Source organism: Danio aesculapii, chromosome 14, assembly GCF_903798145.1.
Source record: "Danio aesculapii chromosome 14, fDanAes4.1, whole genome shotgun sequence".
In the NCBI taxonomy this organism is placed as follows: domain Eukaryota; kingdom Metazoa; phylum Chordata; class Actinopteri; order Cypriniformes; family Danionidae; genus Danio; species Danio aesculapii.
This window is the reverse complement of record NC_079448.1, coordinates 31,606,426-31,634,332: the sequence shown is the minus strand read 5'-3', so window position 1 is coordinate 31,634,332 and position 27,907 is coordinate 31,606,426. Positions and strand designations below refer to the sequence as shown.

The following is a 27,907-nucleotide window of genomic DNA, read 5'->3' as shown; positions in this document are numbered from 1 at the left end:
TACTACTACTACTACTACTACTAGTAATAATAATAATAATAATAATAATAATAATAATAATAATAATAATAATAATAATAATAATAATATTTCCTTACATTTATATAGTACTTTTTAGAGGCTCAAAGTGCTTTAAACATTGGGGAAATCTCCTCATCCACCGCCAGTGTGCAGCATTCACCTGGATGACGCGACGGCAGCCATATTGCGCCAGGCTGCACACCACAAACCAGCTGCTGGGTGGAGAGGAGATGAAGCCAATTATGATATGGGGATGGTTAGGAGGCCATGATGGACAGAGACCAGTGGGCAAATTCGGCCTGGATGCCAGGGTTAAACCCCTACTCATTTTCGATGGACATCCTGGGATATATAATGACCACAGACACAACGCCCACTGAGCAGTATAGTGTCCCCTTTACTAAACTGGGGCATTAGGACCCACAAAGACCACAGGTTGAGCACCCCCTGCTGGTCTCACTAACACCACTTCCAACAGCAACCAAGCTTTCCCATGTGGTCTCCCATCTAGGTACTGACCGGGTGCAGCCCTGCTTAGCTTCAGTGAGTGACCATGTGAGAGTTGCAGAGAGCTAGCTGCCGGCCAGTACATGAAATACTAACAAAAATATCGCACAAACAAATAAATAGTATATCATAAATAATAACCCTGCTTAACCCTCTCCCTTTCAAAACGTAAGCATATCTTGACATCTATGGTACTTTATATGTTTATCGTGCTACTTTATATATCTCTTTCAACTACATCAGTGTGCCACAAAAGTGAGACGTAGTCTTCCCATTGCTAATATGTCATTTTGTTGCACCTTACAGGGCTGTGAGCCATCCAGAAACAAACAAACAAACAAACAAATAAATAAATAATTAAATAAATAGTATATCAAAAAATAATACACTTCTGTAATCAATATTTTGTTAATTGATATTCAAATTGTATATATTTAGTATACACAACTTAAATCAAACAAAGGTAAAAAAGGAAACAAATACAACTACTAAATTGACCATTCTTTACGTATACCCACAAACCCTTAGAAACATTACTGGTGACAGCAATGTCTGGTTGATTTAAATGTTGCTTGAGAAACCTAACCCAAACTCTATGCTTAACCCTCTCCCTATCAAAAAGTAAGCATATCTCGGCGTCCTTGATAATTTATATGTTTATCATGCATCTCTTTCAACTACGTCAGTGTGCCACATAAGTGAGACGTGGTCTTCCCGTTGCTAATATGCTGTTGTGTTGCTCCTCACCGGGCTGTGAGCCATCCTGACTGCAGCCTGTGGAATCAGCATGTAGCCTGATGGAGTCTAAACCTTGTTATCTCTGTTACACATTCCATCTGCCCCTGTCCGCTCTCCCTCCATCTCCTTCCTCCTCTGTTTGATCACTCCGGGTCCATGAATCAAGCAGTGTTTAGCGAAGACGCGACCGCGAGGGAGCTGCTGCCGAGGGTTTGTCTTCTCCACAACATATGATGACAGACCTGTTTCTCTTTTGCATCAGGACCGCTCACCTGTATCCTAGCAACCCCATCCCTGCTGTAACAGCCTCATGACACACAGTGATGTCATCAATGCACGGAGCCAGACTTGTTTTGACACTTTGCCTAATTTCAGCTCACTTTGATGCTTCTTAATTTATGTTGTCTCCATGCTTATTGTGTCTGGCCTTATTGTGTTTACTGCGTTTTCCCATTGTGTTCTTTCTTGCTTTAAAACAGTCATGTTATGCTTCCTAAACTTTTCAGTTGTTTTAAAGTTTGTAAAGTTTGTGAGCTGCAAAGTTAAAATAGCACAAAAAGTTTTTCTCTATCTTCTCTATTAGTAAACACTACTTCTGAACTCCCTCAAATGCCTTTATTATGGGTGTAACGCTACGCATATTCATATTGAACCGTTCAGTACGAGACTTTTGGTTCGGTACGCATTACAAACTGAATGATTCAGACTAATATCCAAAAGATAAAAGAGAATAAGTCTACAAAATATAATGTTTTTAGTGCAACAATGCTCAACAAGGCATCCCAAATGACGTGACAGGCAACATGCTGCTTCCCGCCCACCTCCAAACACTACTCCAGTCAGGCACACGCTGCACTAACTCGCAAAATGGCTAGTAACTGCAATGTAATCCTCCTATAACCAACAGCAGAGTCTGGCGTTTGGGAGCACTTTGGTTTTCCTGTAAGTTATGTGGGTGATGTCAAGAGAGTGGGGAGATACGAAAAAAAAAAAAAAAAATGACACCTGCTATGACTGTAAGCTATTTTAGCAATGATATTTGAACATGTTAACTCATTTACACTGACATCACGGAATCAGGGAATCACGAACAGGGCAAAACAAATCACCAATGCGATCGGTACATTTAAAGCTGTGGATTTGAGACCTTAATTGGTAGTGGAAATTTCTGGTTTTAAGAAAATGTTAAATGTAATAGAGCACCGTTACATTATTCCTTCGTAAGCTCATTTCAGTGAGATAATAATTCCTGCATTCAGATCCACTGAAATGGCAGGTGACAGTCAAATCAAGCAGATCTGTGCTGTCTGAAGAAAAGGTGGACTCTCATCTTTCTGAAAAAAAAAAGCTTAAAAATTGATTGAAACTGAGTTCCATATAAAAACTAAATTATTCTTTTCTTTTTATTTGTTTAACTACTACAATTTTACATAGATTTTTTAAAAGCAGCTTTTTGCTTTTGAGTATAAAGAAGGATTTGTTATATTTGCTGCTAAGCAGAAACCACAGAATTATAGCTTGTAGTATAGCTATATCATGGTTCGAAGTAAAAACAAAACAAAAACAAGAACATACTTTTATGATATTACTTTTAATACATTAAAGCAATTTAAATCAGATAAATCCTTTGTTTTTATTCTTTTTTGCTGTGTCGAAAACATACCGAACCGTGACACCGCTGTCGTATTGAACCGAACTGTGATTTTTGTGAACCGTTACACCCCTACTTCTTATATAGTACAGTTTTACACAGTATCTCCACAGTATGCACACATAAAAGTATTTTAACGGACGAGGACTGGTTGAGTTGTATTAGTTGTCGCCATGTTAAAGGAATGCTGTTATACAGATCTAATATACTGATTCTCAAACCATTTCTTCTCCAATTGTTTGTACATACACAAACATAACTAACATTAAACATTAACATTAAATCAACTAAATCAGATTTCAAGAATTTAACATGTATCAAGAGCAGAATTGTGTGTAACGTGTTCCACAGTAATGTATTCTAATGACATTTTTGAGGAATGCAGTAATGTAATGAATTACATTTTAAATTAGTGTAATTTGATTACTGTTACTAAAGTCAGTGTAATTGCATTACTTCCGTTACAAATATAGTTTTTAGAGAAAAAAATGCATCTTTTAAATCCTGTTTTCTGCTGCAACGTCAGTTAATAAGCATGTGCTTTTAAATAGCTGGAGAATGCGAGCTGCAGTGGTTGCTGTCGAGAGTGGGTGCTTCTTTAAGTGGAAATACAGACATTGCTTTGATTTCATTTAGCGTAAAAACAACAATATTGCTGTGAAATTCAGTCTATCTGCAGTCTCTAAAGAATTTCCACTGCTTTTAACTCGACCAGCAACTTGTTCGGGACTTGAACAGAAAGCATTTTACGACAATACTCGTCACCAAGGAGGACACCGGCGCCCAAAAACACAGCGGCCCAACTCAGCCTAAACAGGCTAAATTGAATTTTTTCTGCAGAATTGTGAGAGAAGGTTTCTTCTGAATGTTAAGAGAAGCGTAGCTGCTTATGGTGTCAGTCACATATGATGTCTTTGTTAGCGTACACATATTAGGAGCATATTGCATGCGCTCACATTTCCAAGGCGCACACAGTTGAAAACCACAAGTCACAAGACAAAAACCGACCAATTAACTTCATACTATACACATATAAACATTTAGGAATATGTATATATATACACATTTAGGAATATACACATTAGGAATATACACATTTAGGTAGACTAATTAATTCAGACAAACACAGAAGACCCAAACACTGCATTGCTTTTTCATACTATGGATGCCAATAGTTACAGGTATCCAGTTTTCTTCTAAATGTCTTCTTTTGTGTAAAAAAAAAAAAGACAATCTGGATTGGAAAAAGTGGATGATGAGAAAATGTACAATTTTGGGTGAACTCTTTGAGTCTTTTGAATTTGTCAAGCTGCTGTAATCAACTCATTGTAATGTTTTTCAGTGAATATTAATTTACCGAAGGAGCAGCAGCTTATTTTGTATTTTTATAGGTATATTTTATTTGTTTTAAAAGTAACTTCAAAGTAAATTAATTTGTAATCTGATTACTTTTTGCATGAAGTAATTAGTAATGTAATCAGATTACAATTTTCCAGTAAATGATAATAATAAGTTGTAAGTTAAGATAGTTATTTAATTTTTAAAGTAATCAGAAATTTGTAACTTATTACTTTTTTTTGAAGTAACTTACCCAACACTGATCAAGAGTAACCAATGTCTGGGCTGTAAAGGCTCTAATATATTCTGGAAAAGGAGACGGGGCAACAACTTATTTGATTCAAGAGATAAAAACAGCTTATTTTTTTAATCCACACTGTTAATATGTTAATTAATAGTTTCACATCGTTTGTCATTCAAGAGTGTTTTGAACTGTTACTTTGATATCTGCACTGACAGCTTTTGATGTTGAAAAATGTAACAAATTCACTTTTGTTGAATTCTTTTCAAAATTTGGCTCACATTCGCCTGACACTTATGTTACTGGTATGTTATGTTAATGTTTTCTAATCTATATGCTGATTTAAATTACAAATAAAACTCACATTGTTAAACTGTACAAGTAGATGGAGCAGAAATGAATGTCCTATGCAATTTGAACAAAAATCACAAAATAAGGGAAACTGTAATTTAACAGAGTAAAAAGTAAAAATGTCCTTGAGGTCCCATGAAATTAAAATAAAGTTTTGTAGATGTTAGTATCAATATTGCTAGGTTGTAAGATATATATACTGTAGTGTACTGCAAAACAGTGACACAATTTGTGTTTAGAAGATATAAACCTGCTATAAACATGTAAAACTTGTAGTTTGTCACTTCCGCCTAAATGGATCAACGGTTTAATTCACGTCACCTCATACAGTACTTCCGTTTCTCATCAAATCATGACCAATCAAATGCTCTCTAGTATCTGACATGCCCCGCCCCCTTCAAGACACTTATTATTAGCTTTAGATTTGATGCACTCTCACTGGCAGAGCGCTGATAAAACAAAATGCAATTGGCTGTTTTTAAAAAAGGAGAGGATGGGTTGAGATTACACATCGAATAAAAATGCACATTTCAAAGCACTTCACGGGATCTTTAACAGACAAATTGCTGTTCTTCTGGTCTAATCTTGTGTTATATCATCTCATCTTTAATCTATTGACTCATTCGGTCTTAATGAGTCTCTTCTCCCTCATGCTGTCTTCTTTCTTAAGTTGTTGATGTTTCCACCTTACGTTTGGCCTCATTCTTTGTTTTTTGAACAATGTCTTTTCTTGGTATAATTTAATAATGTCTATCACACACATCTGTTATCCTGTGTCTACTTCTCTCATCTCTTTTGTTTTATCTCACCTTGCTTTGATGCTTTCTTAGTTTAAAAAATGGTTTAATTTCTACCTCTTTGCAACACTTCTCTGATATCATCTCACTGTATCTCTGACTCTCTTTAATCACCCTTCTTATGTGGTCTTTTCCATTTACTCATTTTTCTAAAGGCCTTTTGCTTTCATCTTTAACTTTGTCTCATGTTTGTTTAAACTCTTTTCAACCTGTTCTTAATTTACCTTATATTTTGCCGTATATTCTCATTGCTTTTTCTTCACTTTAATCCTTCTCTATTCATTCTCTTGACTCTCCCTCTCTCCTCTGGCCTAATCTTGTATTATTTCATATAATATCTTTCTCTGGTCAGGTTTCTCATTATGTCTATTTTTGTCTCATCTCATCAGCTCTCATCTCTTCTCTACTCTTATTTTGACACATAACTCATTTTGTTCTATCTTGGTTTAACGTATCTCTTCTGTTCTCATCTCCTGCTATTTTGCCTTATCAGTTTCTACTTATTTATTTGATCCCAATGCTTTTCTCATATACTCTTAGTGTTTTCCTTCTAATTTCACCTATTATGTCAAATCTTTCAACGCTCCTCATCTTGCGCAGGTCTCATGTCTTTCTCTTGGTTCAGTGTATTTTATTTTGCATCCACGCTTCATTTAACATTTCATTTAATCTCTTCGCTATCTCTTTGGTTTCATCTTCTCTTTCTCATCTTGTTTGATCCCATTTGCCTAATTTCTTTCATCCCAATGCTTTTCTTCACATCTAATCTCCATTTATTGTCTCGTCTCATCTTGACGTTCTACTTCTCGTTTGGTCTCATCTTGTATTTGGCTTATTTTCTTGGCCTTCATTCATCTCATTCTGAATATTCTTGCCTTGTTTAATCTTACATCATCCGGTTGAACGTTGATAGATTATTCAGTCTTGTCTTTTCTTTTGTTGTGTCATCTTGATGCTGCTCCCGTGTTTGTATATGTATATATATATATATATATATGTGTGTGTGTGAATATAAGCCACTGGGAGCTGAAATATGTTAGTATGAGCATCTGTAAGCCCCGATGCTGAATTTGGGCTTTCAGGAGGTGTGGTGGCGTCCTGGGACAGTTATCCATCCCCAAACAGAATGAAGCAAAAATGATTCTTTCAGGCCTCCAGTAAAAGATGAGGAAATAAAAATAACTTGTTCTTTCCCTCCCCTGTGAGCTCCATCCATTCCCAGAGAGATTGGGCAGCTCTCAGTGGGCTAACAGCTACGTCTGTGTTGGGGAAAATGCTGCAGTGGCATATTTATCTGTTTGTGGGAATGCACTAATACACAAACACACACACACAGGAACAAATGTGAATGCGTCCATAAACACTGTCAGCGAGCTTAAGCTGGGCCGGTCTCAGGCAGTTATGACCGCCATTCACTTAATGCGGCTGACAGTACAGCTAGAATTACGTTTAGAAAAGTAAATACACATTTACTGCACAAATCCTCCCACTTTTTCGAAAGTTTGACATCTTCTTTTTCTGACAATACACAGATGTCGTAGGAGTTAAAGCTATCTGATGTGTGTTCAGACACAATTACAATGTATTATTGTTTTGCAATGCATAAAAATGTAACATTTTGATGGTCCTTTTTAGACATTCTGCTGACTAAAGGTAAATTATGTCAACTAGTAGTCATATAGGTGTCACCAAACCTAGTCCTTGATCCTGGTCCTTAGCTCCAACTTGCCTCAACACACCTGCCTGGAAGTTTCATGTATACAGTAAGACCTTGACTAAAATCTAAAATCTGCAGGACACCAACCCTCCAGGACAGAGTGTGGTGACCAAGCGACAACATCCCGCACTCCCTCGTGAAGCTAATGCGTAGCGTCCACTACGTCTATATTTCTTACAGTCTATGGTGGTGACCCCTGCATTAGAGTATTAGTAGGCTTTATCTTAATGTTTGTTAAGATTTTTTTTTTTGTTTATGTTTCGACAACAGACATCACTACTAACTTCACTTTGACCTTTTCTGACATTTCTGAACTTAGAATTATGCTCTACTAACATTTAAAACCAGAAAGGGACCTTAAAATAAATGAGACTTTTGTCAGTCCTTGTATTGTTTTAGTAATTATCTAGCAATGATGTAGAAGAAAGAAACAGATCGAAAGTTCTTCCCTTTGTCCTTATTAATACCATATGTGTGTCTTTATTAATACTGTCACAATCTCCAGTGATCTGCACGGAAGTACATACACACCACATTAAAGAACAACAACTCCCAGCATGCACCTCGCACACACCTGTTCCTGTTTTCAACAGATTGAAAGTACACACAGCTTAAGCTATTCATGGACTAATTCAAGGACTATATAATATACCTTGCCTTGTTTGATCCTTGCTTTGTCTGTTTGTCTGCGTTGCTTGCTGCCGGAACTGACCAATTCGCCTGTTAATGACTACGCTATGGATTGATCTAACCATTGTTTGTATGACAACTCTCTTGAATAAAGATGCATTTGGAGTCATAACTCCATTGTCAGTGTCCATCGCATAACAAATACAATACGGTATGTGTATACATTACGGATTACATATGCTGTCCTCTGGTTAACTCGTGTAACTGTGGAAGTAATTTAAGATATTAGAATGATTTTATTAGACTGAATTTAAGATGAGTGGTATTAAAACTAGGATAAGAGAGTCAAATACAAGTCTCATGGACCACCCATAGTGACCACCAGTGAAGATCTGATGCATCTGAAAATTCCCTGAAGGCTCTGACATGCCAGTCTATCTATCTATCTATCTATCTATCTATCTATCTATCTATCTATCTATCTATCTATCTATCTATCTATCTATCTATCTATCTATCTATCTATCTATCTATCTATCTATCTATCTATCTATCTATCTATCTATCTATCTATCTATCTATCCATCCATCCATCCATCCATCCATCCATCCATCCATCCATCCATCCATCCATCCATCCATCCATCCATCCATCCATCCAAACATTCTGAATCATTCATCCGTCCATCCATCTGAAGGTTCTGAATCATCCCTCCCCTGGGTTCGATCATTCACTATCGGCGCAGTTCTTTCTGGGTCTGGACGAACGAGCTGAGTTTTTCAGACAGCACAAAAGAGCGTGGAGCACTGAAGGACATGGGAAAGGCAGACGGGTAGTTGAATACATGTACAGCCACGCAGGCAGGGAGAACAAGGGCGTTTGTGCTGACTTCTGCACTTGCTGACTGCCCCATCTGTTGAGCGGCATCCCGGGAGAGAACAGGGCCAGCGTGGGTCCGTGTGACACATCTGCCCCTTGCTTGGGGCTTTTAAATAGAGACACAGAGGGGACCGAGGCATCCTGCCAGAGCAAAACTCTCCAGCCCAGGTGTGCTTCTAATAGAGGCCACAGAAAGCCAACCTCTTCCTCTGTGCCCGCTTTTGTCTGTCTGCATGGCTTTGTGTCTCTATCCTTGTCTCGCTTTCTCTCTGATGTTTATTGAGAGCGTCCTTATGACTGATTCGTTTGTGAGAGCCTGGCTGTAGAAATGTTGTCAGAATTAATGGATTTATGCTGATCTCCTTGCATATACGTATATATGTGTGCGTGCGTGTGTGTGTGTGTGTGTGTGTGTGTGTGTGTGTTTATATTTTATTATTATTCTTAATGTATGCACAGAATAAATGATAAATGAGTACACCCACTTTAAAAAAAATATGATTTTTATCCATTTATATGTGAATGTGGACAACATATTAACATATTTTGGTGCACTGCTACAAATAAAGTTTTATTATACAGTTATATTCATTAAAATAAGAGTGCTGTCAACATCTTTAGCAATATAATGATGACACATTTAAATTCAAATGAGGTGTTGCAAAAATAAAAATAATATATTAAAATACAAGCTCATTATTTATATATACATTATACATTCTCATATATATATATATATATATATATATATATATATATATATATATATATATATATATATATATATATATATATATATATATATATATATATATATATATATATAGTCTTGTACCCATAAAGTAAGAAATCTGAATAGTGAAATCTGCAAGGGGTGTGTGTATGTATGCACACACACACACACACACATATATATATATATATATATATACATATATATATATGAATGATACATTTAAAATTTATTTATTTATTTGTTTAATGGCTTGCAAGTGATTTAAAAGCTGGACAAGTACTTTGATCATTTTTAACCCCTCCCCTTAAAAAAAGAAAACAAAGGGCTCTATTTTAACGATTGAGGCACAAAGTCTAAAGCGCATGGCACAAAAGCATTAAGGGCATGACCGAGTCCACTTTTGCTATTTTAAGGATGGAAAAATACTTTTTTTTTGCCCTGGCGCATGCTCTAACAGGGTTGTACTTATTCTCTTAATGAGTTTTGGGTGTGTTTTGAACATAACGTGCATTAAACCAATCAAAGTCTCATCTCTCATTCCCTTTAAGAGTCAGTTGTGTCGCACCATGGCGGAATTGCTATTTACATGTCAGGCTTTGTAAGTGGAAATACTGAATGCTTCACTAGTGGGAAAACAGTTAAACAGACCATCTGCATTGCGAGGATAAAAAATGAGCCTTCTCCATTCGGCCTCTTTATTTTCTCTTCATTTTACCTGACTCTTTACTCCATTACTTTCGTGGAGTAAGGAAACAGTGTTGTATGCACTCCACTGAAGACAACCATTAGCCTACATATTTTACATATATTCATTTAGTTTGTTAAGCGCAAAGATTTGTTTCAAAACTATTTCAGTTCTAATTTCCAGCAAACTAATAAATGAACAATAATGACAAACAACTGGGTTATATCCAAACAGACATCCTATTCTTATGCCCCATATGGTGATGCACAAGTCTCCAAAACCCCGACAGACAATTCTAAGCTTGTTTTCATTAAAACAAACATAAATATGCATATAATAAATAACACTGCTAATGATAATAATATTCTAAAAAAAGCAAATTGTCATGAATAAACTGAAAAGAGTCCCCCGAGATGAGGCATGGAGGTAGTGGTTTTTATATAATACTTTAATTTTTTTCATATGTAAAGGTATTTGTGTATTGCTGTACATCCCGTGTGTATTATAACTGGTACGCATAACTAATGCAAACTGCACTGGACTTTAGACCAGCTTTCAGTTGGTCAGTGGCACAGACTATTTCAGTTTCTCAAAATAGCCACGCAACCAACAATGCGCCTTAACACACCTCCTTTATAGACCAGCATACACATGAGTCCACAAAGTGGCACAAATGGATTTGCTATTTAAACAGCGTGGCGTAAAACATTAAAATTAGTGTTGTGTTGGTCTGAAAATAGCAACAAATCACATCAAACATGTCTTGTGCCTTATTGTGCTGGATGTATAATAGGGCCCAAAAAAACAGACAAATCCCTTGCGCTTTGCACTTTTATTCCAGAGCAAAACTCTCCAGCCCAGGTGTGCTTCTAATAGAGGACACAGAAAGCTCTTGTGTCTGCTTTTGTCTGTTTGTGTGGCTTTGTGTCTCTATCCTTGTCTTGCTCTCTGATGTTCATTGAAAACGTACTTTTTTCTCATTTCCTCATGCTGTTCACACCCTCACTATTAAAGTCATCTACTGTGAAGAGCGAGGACTCATTTCGGCTCTCCATTGGGGGTCCTTATGATGCTCCTAGAGGTGTGAGGGGAAGGCCACCGCTTCTCCATTACCCAATAACTGACGTTCGCATACACTCACAAAACAAGAAACCAGAGAATCCTTATTGAAATTGATAACACCCTCAAGCGTGTCCTTCACAAGCACAGTGTGGGGTTAAAGACTCACAGCAGCGCTCTGCATTTAAAGTGTCCTCCGCTATCAGATGCTGACTTTGGCTTTAAGTCGACATGGATATTCACAGACTAAATGAGGGTGTCGTAAATAGGCTGACATAATTTTTACTTGACCAATAAGCAAATAAACGACCAATAAGTTAATAAATTAACAAACAAACAAACACATAAATAAACAAACACATAAATAAATAAATAAATAAATAAATAAATAAACAAACAAACAAATAAATAAATAAATAAATAAATAAATAAATAAATAAATAAATAAATAAATAAATAAATAAATAAATAAATAAATAAATCCATTTATTTCACGTAGGTCATCAAAACTGTAAATTATGTTTTGACTTTTTCTAAGACAATAAAGAAGAGTTTTAGCTGAAAGTGTATGTCTTGAGGATTAATGGAGTGTCTGAAAAGCTGAAACTGAAAAGTTGCACTCAAAATAGAACCAAAAACTTTGTGTGTGTCTATATTTCAACATATATTTTTGTCAAAAGTTCTTAGTTAGTTAGTTAGTATTTTAGTTATTATTATTATTTTTAATTGGAGTTATTTATTCCCTCTAACCACACACTATGAATAATCTATTAAGTATTGGCAAATAGTTAATTCATTATATGTTAAGATCTGTTAAGCATTAACTCTACATTAATAGACATTATTAAGTAATTTAGAAATACAGCTACAAATGCTGTATTATTGACTTATAAGCACATTTATCATGTGCTTATATATATATATATATATATATATATATATATATATATATATATATATATATATATATATATTGTTACTTATTAATTGTTCATTACTAAGCTCAATTATTTACAAATCATTGGCATTTAAGAGTAGTTGGTGGCTTTAAGAATCATTCAGAATTAGTTAGTAAATGATTAATAAACTATTTAAATCAACATTTATATATCTTATTATTCAGGCATATAGTAATGGTTACAATGTATGTTAATAAATGCTTTAGTAACTCAACTTCATGCAGTTTTGTGACCTAATCTAAAGTAAGGACTATTTATGCTTTAAAAATCCCTAATAAATGGCAATTAAAGGCTCAAATGAACAATAAATGTTTGTAATCTTATCTAAAATATAAAATGATGTAAACTTTAAACATTGCCAAATAAATAATAAATAATAAAATAAATAAATAAATCTCCACTTTCCTTCCTAATCTGTAACTGCCTCTCTGGCTATACCACTAACTGTTCTCTCTTAAAAAAAAAAAAAAAAAAAGAAATTAATTAAAAAAAAAAAAAAAAAAAAAAAAATAAATAAATAAATAAATAAATAAATAAAAATAAAAATTTTCTAATGCCTTGCTTCTTAGACTTTACACACCTGAAATTTGTCTATAGCACTTGTTCACAGCTACTCTTATAGTTGTGTAAATTGCTTCCTTGTCCTCATTTGTAAGTCGCTTTGGATAAAAGCGTCTGCTAAATGACTAAATGTAAATGTAAATGTAAATGTAAATAACAAGAGTATCAAAATACAATTAGAAATAAATACAATTAAAGAAAATTGGCTAAAACAACAAGATAACAATTTAACAATATATTTCAATACAACATTTCAAAGTTATTTAGTGAACTTTAAACAGTACTGTAATTTCATTTTACATAAGATTGCAAATATTTTATTTTTATTTCATACAGTTTAATTTGAAAATGAAATAGTTAAAATGAATAGACAATAATAAAGTCATTTATTTAATTTTGTCTGTTTAGAATATAACTGAGTCTTTAATTGTCATCTATTAGTGATTAATAAAGCATAGATAGTTCTCACTTTAAATAAGGTCACAAAACTGGATAAAGTTGACCTAATAAAGCATTTATTAACATACAAATGAACTATTAGTGTATAGTTTATCAATCATTTACTTACGCATTCTGAATGATCTTAAAATAGCACCAACTATTCTTAAATAACTAGTTTGCAAATAATGCAATACTTAAGTAATGAAAAAATAACCATTAACAAAGAATGAAAATACAATCAATAAGCACATTATAAATGTGCTTAAAAGCCAAGAACATAGTATTTGTATAGCTGTATTTAGTGTGTAGTTATCATAAACAGAAGTATTTATTAATGTTATTAATAAACATATTGATAATATGTGAAGTTACATTTAAATTTTACAATTGGGGGGTTGGTGTCAAATTAGGTCCCCACCAATATCAAAAGCAAATCTACACTCTTGATTACATCACATATCTGGCTCATATTATCATTGGTATCACTGGAAGCTATGTTTAATACATTATAAATGTATGCATAATGCACATCATAATACTTTATCTCTTAAGAGATAACATCTATTTGTCATGTTTTTTAATCCATTATAGTTTTTAAATGTGTAACAATAAATATATAAATATAATATATGATGAACTGTGGTTGTAATTAACGTATAAGATCATACTACAATGCATTATACTGTGCATTACAAGACATAATTAATGCATTAAAAATATTTTTTTTTGTGATAAATTATCCATAAAGCTACAGTTTTTTACATTCTTTCTATTTTTTAAATACATGCCAGAAATGATCTTCCATAGAAACCAGAGTACCTTCTAAGAATTATACCCGTTAAAGCCAGCTGGGCAGCTTAGATTCATAAACCACAAGGCGAAACATTGCTTTGAATAATTCAGATCTTAACAATGTAACTGGTGAGTTCTAGTCACAGATCACCCGGTATGAGTTAGGTAACATTTCTACATTTCTCCTCAGGCAAATTCTATAATGAGCAGCATCTGGATAAAATATGCGCACACATACAGTACACACACACACACACGCAATCGAATGATGAATAGCCTACTTAATCTCTATGTGGAATTAAATTATCTGCTTATTGCTATCACTGAATCACTGTTTGTGCAGATATAAGTGTTCATTATAATGCCTAAATGAGTCTCTTGAATGATTAGAAAAAGTGCTGATACGAGACGTTACAGATAGAAGACGGTACATCACAGTCAATACTCAAAATCTCAAATATATGGACGAAATAGAAAAAAATGATGATATTTTACAGATATCGTTTATTAATTTCCCTTTGGGGATTAATAAATTCAAAGTCAGATGGAGTAGGATGGCAGAAAGAAAAGCAGTATAGCCCTTTTAAATTCTTAAGTTATTGCTTTGTCTGTAAATTAACAAAAACATTTCTGAAAAAATAATGGCACCTTTTTGTTGCTTCATGCTGAAAAATAGCTCTAAATAATTGTTATTTATTTTAAAGGACTGTCGTCAGTAGTCCAGAATAAAAACCAATGGAATAAAACAAACATTATGTTTTACTCAAACCCAAAATAGGGTTATATTCAGTGTAGGGGAAAGTTACATTTGAAAGTTGTGCATTACAATATTAAGTTACTCTTTAGTTACGTTTTTTATGAAAAGTAATGTGTTATATTACTTTTGAGTTACTTTTCTTAACCTGGGTGAGGTTTGATCTCTTTCAGAACTTACAGGTGTTTTTTCACCTTTTTTTTAATAAAGAAGCTCTGCATTTATCAGCCACCTATATAACCTAGACCTTCATTTTCCTTTTAAAAATGTAGGATGAAATTATATTTTGAGAATTTTCTGAGCCCAGAGCTATACATGCTGTATATACAGATTAATGAAAGCATGTAATGTAATGTGTTTGTTACTTTTGTGCGTTTTTTGTTATTAGTAAAAAGAAAGGACAACAGTAATAATAACTGACAACAACAATGTTAATAATGTTACAACTACTACTGCGGCTACTACCGCCACAACCACAACTAATACTACTATAATGTCTACGACTACCGATACTACTACAACAATGACTACTACTACTACTACTACAGCATCTACTTTTGTTATTAGTTAAGTGTATTCACTGTCCATTGAGATAAAGTTTGCAATAAAGCCCAAGTGTACAAACATGAAATAACTCATATTAAGACAAAAAGAGACTTTAAATCTTTAAAATGTTTAAAAACAAAATTAACAGTAAAAATAAAAAATTCCCAAATCAAAATAAATAAACTGCTTCACATGCCCTTAACAAATGTGTTAATTGTTTCCCAAAAGAGTAGTCGCTTCTACAGTAGACAGTAGCTATGTTTCATACACCTATTTTTATACTGATTTTAGCGATATGCGCATAAAAAAATCGGTTGATAGAAACGACAAGATGCGCTTCAATTTTGAAAATGCGCATAAAAAAACCTACGCGCATAACTGAGTCAGATAACCTTTTTATTCAATGAGAAAAGATGTGCATAAACTACTTTTACACTTTTACCGAGCAAATTCCAGTATGCGCATTACAAAAGTCATGTCATTTTGTTCTGTGTCTCACACCTTCAAACGCCAGCAGACGTTTATTGCGTGTCGGCATCGTCTTCTGAGGTGCAATTCATTTAATAAATAAAGACCAGATTCAAGCAGCTTCTCCTACCACAGCAAATTACATTTTTACTGTTGATATTTGGCGCCAGTTAATCAGGCAGTGACAATTTTGTTCTCTTCGACTCGTTGGATGGAAACGCTGCTTTATTCACACTTAATGACAATCCACTTGCTTCGATGAGTTCAAAATAACAAGAATCCATTGCAAAAATGTAAGTCCCCAGCCTGTTTCTGTTTCTGACTGTAGTGATGACAGGCAACTCGCAAATGAATCATTTGTTTTAAGCAAATCTTCTAAGTGAACCGGTTAAACCAGTTCATAAAATTGAAACAGTTTGTTGTTGTGAAACAGTTTGCGTCTTCAATAAGTACTTAATTACTTACTTTTTAACATACCGGATACCCACTCTGATTTGAAATAAACCAATTTTCTGAATTATTCAGTCAGTAGAACAGTGCACTAACTTATCTGCTGTGAAAAAACAGACCTGATGATGATGATGATGATGAGTGTGAGCCGACTGTTCCCTTGCAGCACGCTCTCTCATTAAGTCTGTGATTCAACCACACTATGGTAATTTTTATTCCGCAATATGTTTTGTAAAAGCCAATTAATCAAGGTCTCGCATCACATTTTTTTAAAAAGTAACTCAAATAAAATGACTTATTTTTAAAAGTAATGCGTTATTTTACTCGTTATTTTAACAAAAGTAATATTATTACGTAACACACAGTACTTATAATGCGTTACCCCCAACACTGGCTATAATGCCTAAAAAAATCGCTCAAACAATGACGACGTTGCAGATGTAAGATGGTACATCACAGTCAAAACTGAAAAGCTCATTAAATATATAAACAAAATTAAGAAGTTGCGATTATTTACCGATGAAGTAGGACAGCAGAATGGCCAACAGGGCGGCAGCAGCGATCGCCGACAGGGCTGCACATTTCCAGCTGCAGTACTTGGACGGCTTCTTCAGCTTGAAGGCGCTTCTGGAGAAGGTGTTTCTGGGTAGGAGCCGTGGAGGGGGTGAATATACTGTCCCGGACGTCAATGGGTAACCCGGTGATGAGCTGCTAAAGAGTGGTGTGGTCCCTGAAGACGTCTTAAACAGGAAATGCCTGCAGAAAAGAAAGATAAATAATTTTTTTAAGTAGGATTGCATGGCATTGGAATTAACATTTGCGATATTTTGTTTTTCTGCGACACATACTGTATATTTTGATATGAAAACAATTTCAGCAGATGACATTTCATGCAGAAAAAAAAATCTTTGTTTTAGAATGATTGGGGTGATTCAGGGTGATTGGAGTGCATCTGCATAAAGATCCCTTTAATCTGCTGATTTCCTCATGGAGCTGAAATTCAGGATGTATAGACACTTTGGTCTCACCCTCTTTCTCTAGGAACTCTCAAAAATAGATGTCACACGATATAACCATAAAAGTTCTAAATCTGGAAAGTAAACCTCAGAGAAAGACGTTTTTTTTTCAGCTGTCCCAATCACCCATCTAGAGCCCACCCCATCTCTCTCCTCTCCTTCACCTCCTCCAGTGAAGCTCAGATCACTGAAAGTTCACGCGGTACAGTATGTCTATGTTCTTTATATGATTTATCTTGTAAATCTATAATTTGTCTCTTTGTCCCTAATGTTTGGTATCGTTTTAAATGTCTCAGTGTGATAGGTAAAGTGGTCTCGATTGCACAGTAGTTGCTTGTTTTATTAGAAGAATTCTCTTCTGTTGATCTGGGTTGTTCCCTATAGTCAGTTGTGGTTTATGATCTCCTAGTCAGATGGTCTTCACAATACCTTGTTTCCCAGTGCAAGTTCTGTGAATGTATTGTTGATTGTTCTGATATTGGTATATGAGGGAAAGGTTCAGTCAGATCTTTGAGATCTTGCAGCCAGGATATCCCATTTGCCAGTCTCTGAGCTCTGGATCAAGACTTGCATCCTGCAGCGTATTTCTATATGATTCAGTGATACATATATAATACTTAGGAATCTCAGAGTGACTTTTTAATTTCTGAATTGTCTTATTGTTGTTTATTTACTGTAAGAAATTGGCATAAGATATTTTACATAATAAATAAAATGTTTTATACATTAGGATAACCTCAAAACATTATGCAATCCTGATTGTGCCTCACACAGGTGAGTGGGTTTGACAAACCACCTGTAGAAAACACACTCTTTCGTTTCTCTAACACATATTAACCGACACTTGCAGCACAAGTCCTGCAGATTAGCAACATACACTTGCAATCACTCCACATATAAAAAAAAAATAAAAATCATTGTGCGTTTATGTAGTGTGCTTCACACAGGTGAGTGGGCTTGACAAACACCTGTAGAAACACTCTTCTCTCTATATATACAGTTGAAGTCAGAATTATTAGCCCCCCTATATCCCCCCCCTAATTTCTGCTTAAAGGAGAGAAGATTTTTTTACATTTCTAAACAACATTTTTAAACATAATAGATTTAACAACTCATTTCTAATGACTGATTGATTTTTATCTTTGCCATGATGACAGTAAATAATATTTTACTAGTCATTTTTCAAGACACTTCCATACAGCTTAAAGTGACATTTAAAGGCTTAACTTGGTTAACTAGGTTAACTGGACATGTTAGGGTAATTTTGCAAGTTATTGTATAAAAGTGGTTTGTTCTGTACACAGTTGAAAATTCGCACGGCAATTCGTAACTTTTTGATTTAGTGGCTAATTCGTACAAATTCGTACGATCTAATTCATACAATTTAGTACGATTTGCTTATCCGCCAATGACGGTTGGGTTTAGGGGTGGGGTTCGGTGCCACGCCTCCTTTTTAAAATTGTACAATTTCGCACGACTGAACTCGTACGAATTCTTACGAATTAGCCACTAAACTGTCAAAATGTAAAATACTAACGTTTTCTCGTGAGATCAGGCTGGAAAAACAGATGATAGCTTAACTCCAAAATGGCGGAATCACTGGGCTCCTGCTGGGCGCTGCTCTTGCAATGAAACTTTCTACTGAGTGTCGCCTCTTGGTGATCTTGAGCTCTTTGTCTCAATCAAAGCCTATTGTTTTGTTTTGATTTGTAACTGTTAATTCATTCAGTGTAGGGATATGGAACTAAAATGAGTCAAGATTTGCTAGCGGTGCAGTTCCATGGAAATATTTACACCCCTTAGAATGTTCACCAGCCAATCTGAATCAAACGTTCATCATCATCCCCGTGGTATAAATAAAATTAATCAAATATTAAAGCACCTGAAATGTTTACACACATTAGCAACAAGCATTAAAACAATGTGCAAATGCAAAACATTCACTCTATTATTATCCTTGAGCCCTACTCGACATTGTACATCCTGCATCGAGACTATTATGAGTGATATATTGCAGAGGCTAAATGTTTAGTATTTCAGGCAAACACGGAAGGTCACGTCTGTTGTTGGTATTAAACCACCTTAGCTTCAATCTCCAAGGTACATATGTGCGTTGACCGCTGAGCGTCGCAGGTGCTTGTTGGGGTGAAGGACAGTGTATGCAGCGCCTCAGTGTGGAGCAGTGGACATATGGCACACGAACACATGGCACCGCAGGCCCATCCCGGCCCACCGAGGGACACTTACACAACAAAGTCACTCAATAATTCAACAGCCTCCACTCCTTTCAGGTACAACAAACACAAAGTGTGCAGACACACGCAGTGGCTCGGTTCTCTTTTGCAGGGTCATTTCCGTCGAGCTGATGAAAAGAAAAAATACAGACAGGAGGATATTGCTGTGTACTTCACGGCGAGATTAATCATTACAGCCTTATAAACGGGCTCTCGGCGCAGACAAACAGGATGTGATTTGTTAATATCCAGCCTCAGCGCTGAGACTACAGAGAGACAGAACATGCTCCTTGATAATCAGCGCTAAGCTTCCAAAAAACATCATAAATGTGGCTGATAGACCACAGAGACATGTAACAACAGCCTGGCAGGATTCCACCGAATGTTTTTCACTATGGTGTGCAATTCTGAAAGATCTAACAAACGCCTCACGAATCACTTTTACCCCTGACTAGCTTCCTGTATGACATTGCTGTGCCAAACATAAGTGTTTCAGCCATTGTTTGGATCAACAACTAATCTTGCATTGAAAGTGGATGCAAAATCAGATCATTTGCTTCTGGAAGAAGTCTACTATTATAGTGCATTTACAGGATTTATTAGCTATGGGTTTGATTATTTTTATTTCAGAAAATTACAATTAGTCAGAATAACATACGTTTTCATTTGCCGTGATTCAAAATGCAAGTTTACTCAACAAAATATTGATTACATAATTTTTTTGAAGTTAAAACATCGCTACGGCATTCTCTGGATTAAACATTAAACAATTTACACTCACCGGCCACTTTATTAGGTACACTTTACTAGTATCGGTTTGAATCCCCTTTTGCCATCAGAACTGTCTTAATCCTTCATGGCATAGATTCAATAAGGTACTGGAAAATTCCTCTGAGATTTTGGTCCATATTAACATGATAGCATCATGCAGTTGCTGTAGACTTTTTGGCTGCACATCCATGATGCGAATCTCCCGTTCCACCACATCCCAAAGGTGCTCTATTGGATTTAGCTGTGCTGACTGTGGAGGCCATTTGAGTACAGTGAACTCATTGTCATGTTCAAGAAACCAGTCTGAGATGATTCATGCTTTATGACACATTATGTGTGTTGTCCTACTGGAAGTAGCCATCAGAAAACGAGTACACTGTGGTCATAAATGGACATGGTCAGCCACAAAACTCAGGTAGGCTGTGGCGTTGACACGATGGTGAATTGGTACTAATGGGCCCAAAGTGTGGCAAGAAAATATCCCCCACAATATTACACCACCAGTTGCAGCCTAAACCGTTGATACAAGGCAGTATGGATCCATACTTTCATGTTGTTGATGACAAATTCTGACCCTACCATCCTAATGCTGCAGCAGAAATCAAGACTCATCAAACCAGGCTATGTTTTTCCAATCTTCTATTGTACAATTTTGGTAAGCCTGTGTGAATTGTAGCCTCAGTTTCCTGTTCTTAGCTGACATGAGTGGCACCCAGTGTGGCCTTCTGCTACTGTAGCTCATTTGCCTCAAGGTTGGACGTGTTGTGCGTTCAGAGATGCTAATCTGCATACCTCGGTAATAACGAGTGGTTATTTGAGTTACTGTTACCTTTTTATGAGCTCAAGCCAGTCTGGCCATTCTTCTCTGACCACTGGCACCAACAAGGCATTTGTGCCCACAGGACTGCCGCTCACTGTGTATTTTCTCTTTTTCAAACCATTCTCGGTAAACCCTAGAGATGGCTGTACTTGAAAATCCCAGTGGAAAATACTCAAAAGTTTCAAAAATACTCAGACCAGCTGTCTGGTATCAACAACCATGCCACGGTAAAAGTCCCTTAAATCCCCTTTGTTCCCCATTTTGATGCTCAGTTTGAACTGCAGCAGATTGTCTTGATCATGTCTACATGCCTAAATGCATTGAGTTGCTGCCATGTGATTGGCTGATTAGAAATTTGCATCAACAAGCAATTGTACCTAATAAAGTGGCCGGTGAGTGTATGTTCATGTTTTATGCTATAGTAGAAATAGTAGAATAACTCTTCATATAAAACTATATCTTTTTAACCACACACTAAAAAAGATGCGTTTCTCCTTTAAGAAATGACATCACCCGCAAAATGACTGTCAGAACGGTTACTCTGCTGTCAGGCTGGTGTACTCTGGTGTCTCTCTTTGTGCTGCTCTCATTAACGGTGATACTTACTAACATAGCCTTAATGCTACAATAGATTATTGATGAAACTTGTACAATTTAGCATTGTACTTAAATAATTTAGCAGTTAATTACTGCTCTGAGCCTTATGCTGCTGTTTCCTGCCCTGCAAATTAGCAAACTTTCTTCTCACACAAAGCCTGCTTGTACCAGCAGCATGGATGCCGTTTTAAAAAGAGATGTAAAGAGCTGAAAAATGAATAACTGTGATCAGGTTACTGTTGTGATTGTGCGGTTTGTCTTGTTTTATCAGGTCTTGTTCTCTATTAAAGGTGGCATTTAATACAGATCTTCCTTTTTCCAAGTTTACATGCTGTAATCGGGTCCCTGGTGCATCTACAGTACCAAACTGGAAACCCTGAAAAAAAGATAACTCGATATGTTTGTTTTGGTAAGCATTTTTCTGCAATACTATATAATACTATATACTAATATTTTGATTCACAAGTGACAAAAAAAGGAGATTTTTTTATCATACATTATAGCCCTTTATTCTGCATGTTTCCACCCATGGTTTACTCTTCTATTAGGGTCAGTTCAACACTGTTTCTAATGTATGGGTAAATTACAATACTTTGCAATGTAACTTCATACCCAGAAAAAAGTATGTCTCTTCATATTAACAAGACATAACCAAGACATTTGCTATAACCAGGAGTAAAAATAATGTCATGGAACTCTTCTTTATTCCTCATGCTCTAAAATTGTTGTATATATCATTTTAATTTATAGTGTTTGATGTTGTTTAATTATTGTTTATACTTAGTTTGTTCATCATGTTATTTAGTAGTATGTTTATTTGTCAAATACTGATTTGTGTGTGGGTTTGACGCATTTCAGAGAATTGTTCCGCAATACCCTGTGCTGTCAAATTTTAAACTAACTAACTAACTAACTAACTAACTAACTAACTAACTAACTAACTAACTAACTAACTAACTAACTAACTAACTAACTAACTAACTAACTAACTAACTAACTAACTAACTAACTAACATTTTGACAATGAAACCATTGCATCTGAATGTATGCAATGGTATGTAAGCAACTCTGTCGCTTAATCCCGAAAATGCTCACTACAAGGTTAACTCATAAACACATATTTATTAAGCACTGTATAGTCAGATTTTTACATTTTTTTGTGAAGATATTAAAATTGTACTACTAGTTTATTACCAAATGCCAGCATACTGGACCAAAGAAGTAAGATGCTAGTTGATGGGTTGAATCAACTTTAGCCCACAAAAACTACATGCATTTATCCACTAACCATTCAAAAACATCCTGGTGCAGACTATACATTGCAACATCTTCCTTTCATCATTGTCAGACTGTGGTTTAAACAGGTTTTAATCTACTTCGGGTCATTTTTGTTGCATGAGATTCTTTTGTTTTTGTTGTTTCTGTCAGAATAGCATGCAAAGAGTCCACCCTTATCTGGAAAGCAGCAGCTCATTTGGATTTAAAAGTTTTTGCTCACAACAAAATAGGGGCAAAGTTGACAAGCCAGCATACATTATGCGTGATGGACCAAAAGTGAGAACGAAGATAAACGAGATAAGATGAGATGAAGAGAAACAAGGACACTTAAAGACAAGAGACAGAAGAAGAGTTGAGACTTGACAATGACAATTTGGGACGAGCTGGAAGGATAAAAAGTGAAACTAGATGAGGAAAAGGGGCTGATGATGTAATAAGATGACATTTGTGGATGAGGGGCAAGTGGGGACAAAAATGTGAGGCATTTTGAGCTGAAATTTCACAGACATGTTCTGAAAACACCAAATATTTATTTGACATCTTTTATGAAAAGAGGCATAATGTGTAAGTCCAAAACCAACATACCAGGTGTTTTCTGTGGTCATGAGGTTTGTCTTTGCACTGACCCTCACACCCTGCCCTTCAGACACATCCGTCCCTCATACCACTAGCCTACGAGGCAAACGGCCACAGGCTGCTCACTCCTGTGATCTTTAATAGCCTCTTTCCACAAGATGCCTTCCAATATCTCTGGACACGTTCCAGCGGAGGATTCCATTTCCAGAGCTGATTTTTGTTCCGTCGTGCTCCAGCCCTTCCATTACCCTCAACTCTTATCGGCCTATCCCCATACATCCCTCTATCATCCCACACTCACCCATGAATGGACAGACCGACCCACCCTGGAATCTGGCCTGATGGGACTACTGGAGTCAGTGCCTAACTAACCCATAATTGTTGGCTTTTTAAGCCTTGACCTATGGTGCACCTGCATCTGCTCTGTTATATGCTGTTCATATAAACAAGAGAACATGGCTAGATACTACCAAACTAAAAGTTTTACAAGGCATTGATCATTTTATATGACAAAAGCGTTTGAAAAACAAGAACTTGATATTGGATTGTTGCATTTAATTTCAATGGTCATGCCCAACTGAGCCTGGTTTCTCTCAAGGTTTTTTCCTTCACTTTCATCAATTGGTGAAGTCAGTTCCTCGCCACTGGCTTGCTTGGTTTTGAGACCTGTGGAGCTGCGCATTGATGGATTTGTCAGTGTTTGGAATCAGCAGTGAAAATTAAACCACACTGAACTAAACTGAACTTCAACTCTGAAAACCGGGCTGATACAGTTTCAAGAATTTCTATGTTAAGCTGCTTTGACACAATCTGTATTGTAAAAGTGCTATAGCAATAAAGATAAGTTGAACTGAATTCAATTGAATTGAAATAAAACTTCAAATTTAATTTTAGAGATACTTTTGCCAGTTGGTCAGTGTATTAAGTAAATAAAGACAAATACTGTAGAGTACTTGTAGAGCATTTCCAGTGTCAATGTAATATAATTAAATAATTACATGAATTTCTCAAATACATAACATTGTTTTTCTCCTGAATGAATCAGAATATGTCAATCAGTTGAGTGAACAATTTATCCCTCACTCATAAAGAGTGAATTTTTATTTGGTTAAGCAATATGTTTTTAAATCCATCATTTGCATTCAGTGATTTATCTAATAAAGAGTTCTTGAAATCTACTAGAAAAACCACGGAGTAATGTACAGTATACTTGTTAGAGGTGTGAACCTACACTGGTCTCATGGTTTGGTTCGGTTACAATTATCATCGATTCGGTTCAATTTGATATCTTAGTGCATCACGGTGCATTGACGATGTTTTGCAAACACAATTTTATATTTTACTTCACAGCACAATTCTTGTGATAAAATATATTTATATATTATTTATAATACAATGTTGTCCTTTAAAACAAACAATCAGATATATGAACTGTACCTTTAAAAACTCAAGTACGTGCACAGAACAACATGAGCATTTATAGCAAATAAACAAATATAAATATCCCGCTCTCTTTCTGAGCGTTGTCCAGTGTGGTTTACAGAGCGTATGTGCAATATAGGGCACATAAGATAAATGACGTCAATACGTACTAACCGGAAATACCGAATTCTATGCATCTGCATGGCGGTGCACCGAAAAAACAATTAATTTTGACACCCCTAATACTCGTTTCAGAAATTAAAGTAAAAACTTCTTTTTAGATCCCATGACTTATTTGTTCAATTTTAATGTCTAAAGAACAATAAAAGGCATGACGCCATACCCGTCTTCTCGGATCTCATCACAACCCTATAGGGAAGATAAATCTCAAAAGAAATACAAAGAAAAAGATAGAGGTCTGCCCTTCACACGAGCCACTAAGGGAGAGAGTGTGAGAGTGAGAGCAGGTTGATAAACGTAATGAATGGTAATAAATGATAATAATGCAGCAGTATAATGCATATAGGCCACACAGAGGATTCCACACTGTGAGTTTACATAACAAAGCATTTTTCTTCCCCAGCTGAGGGTGACATCTACACTGCCTTAGGCCTCACTGACTCACATGCATGCATAACACACACAGTAGTGCACGAAAGTGTGTGCGGCTCCAATAATTGTGTGCATGAACCAGTGGGCTCGGTCAACAGGAGAAAAAAGTGGAATCTCGCATTTCTTGGTTTTCGCACTCGCTCTCAGTAGCGTTCTTTCTCTCCTTCTCGCTTCTCCAATTGATAGTGCGATGCCACATGCGGCACCTCCGCCTCCAGCTCCATGCCTTTATCTGAACCCGCGTCGCCTTCCTCCACGTCTTTCTGTCAGGTGCGACCGTGCACAAACTGTAAAAGGAAGCTAGCAGGTTACAGGCAGGCAGTAATCAGGCCTGCAATGAGCAGCAGAGTGACAGGAAGGCAGCAGAAGTGCACAGCTAAAAATACAGCTCTGCTTTCTCTAGGCCGCCTCCGTGTCATTCCGCCATAGTCTGAAGTCGGGCGACTCACAAGGTCAAGTCAGTCACTTAAATGCCAAATCATTTTTACCCACGCAGAAGGTTGCAGCCACTAATTTGCCAGCTGACAGGGGTGACGGTGGGAAATTAATTAAGGTCATTTTGGAAGCGCGTGTGCTCCAGTTGAAGTGTAACTCATAGCCATTGGCTGGATCTCTATTGAAAGCTCATTTCATCTCTGGACGGTGAGGGGAAGCCGAATGCGGATGGAGTGCCTTAATTGTGGAATGAAATTAAAATGCTTGATTTACATGGCATGCTTAATTGACAGTGATTTATGTCGAGCATTGTTTGGGAGGGAAGCTGGGGGAAGAGTTGAAGCCAATGGAGATGATGGGAAACAGAGAGAAAGAGAGCCCAGGCCAGACCAGGGGGTGGACAGGAAATAAAGAGCGGCCAGATTGAGCCCAAAAAAGGAGTGCTGACAGGGTGGGGTTAAGCAGAGGACATTCTAGAGACAGTGGCAGTTTTGCACTTTTCAAAGTCCACAGGGACTGAGAAACCAGAGACATAATGATATGAGGGAGGAACATGACTTATTTTCTGAGAGAGAGGGAGTGAGAGGAGGATAGAAAGACTTAACAATGGGAGGAGAGGAAAATAATCGAAAAGAGACTAAACAAGGTGAGGCCAGATTAAGAGACAAGAAATGAGACAAGAGGAGATAAATGAATATAGGAGTCAAGAGTAGGGGAAGATGATGAGATGAGTTGAAACAAGATGAGGACATAAAATGAAGATTCACCAGCATGGAGCACGCCACACTTTGAGCTAGACTTTATTGTAGGGATGAAAGGGATGTTAAGGGAACAGTGGGATGAAGTGAAGTAAGAGTATAAACAGTAAACAGGTAGGTACTGTAGGTTGATCAGGTGTCCTACGATGATGCCCAGAGACTAAGAGTGGGGGTACCATCTCTGTAATATTTTGGTAGAGTGATTGGACCCCCGGTTCCACCTAGGTGGGAAGAGAGGGTTATAGGATTGCTAATGGGAAGCAAGGAAAAGAGGAAGGGTGGGTGGGTTTGAGAGAACAAGAAGAACAGTCCTAGAGGGCTGCTTTGCCTTAAATACGTTTTTTAGGGAGTAGGTGATTGGTTAAGGAGACCAAGTGAGGCGTGGTTCTGCTGCCGAACTTTTGTTCACAAGTTAACTTCATAATTATATGATATATGATGAGATCAATGAAGTTGAACTGAATAAAAGAGAAGACATGAGCTGAGGACACTGGAGATGAGAAAGCAAGATGGACCAAAAGTGAGAAAAGAAGATAAATGAGACAAGATGAGATGAAGAGGAAGGAGAGGAGTTGGGACTAGATGATGACAAGATGGGAAGAGCTGGAGGGAGAGAAAGTGAAAGATGAGAATAAGGGACTGATGATGTAATAAGATGACATTTGTGAATGAGAGACAAGAAGAGGTCAACCAATAAATAAAAGTTCGGAAACAAGATAAGATTAGCACACAGAAGAAAGCACAAGAGAAGAGTAGGTGAAACCAAGGAACTAGAGATTATGAGATGAAATGTGGACAGTAGAGGAAATGTGAGATGGGGAGATACAAGAGATAAGAAGAGCCATGGAGATGAAGATAGAAAGGCAGAGGAGAGAAGAGGGGATAAAATGAGACATGACAAGATGGGACAATGGCCAAACAAATGACCTGACAGAATGAGACAATACCAGGCAGAGGTCCCGTTTACACAGGGTACATTTTCGTCAATCAAACTACAAGTTGATCACACTAAATATAGGTGTAAGCTTTAAGCTTGTTCAATTTAAAGCACTTCCAGTGGTAGCAA

At 36.3% G+C, this 27,907-nt stretch overlaps 1 protein-coding gene across 1 annotated transcript in view; it reads right to left on the bottom strand.

Annotated features, from left to right (window-relative positions):
- Nucleotides 1-27,907, bottom strand: part of tenm2a (teneurin transmembrane protein 2a) — a 288,065-nt gene that overhangs the window by 104,115 nt on the left and 156,043 nt on the right. The window contains 1 exon segment of the mRNA XM_056471643.1: nt 16,840-17,078. Within this exon segment, the coding sequence (XP_056327618.1) occupies nt 16,840-17,078 (239 nt within the window).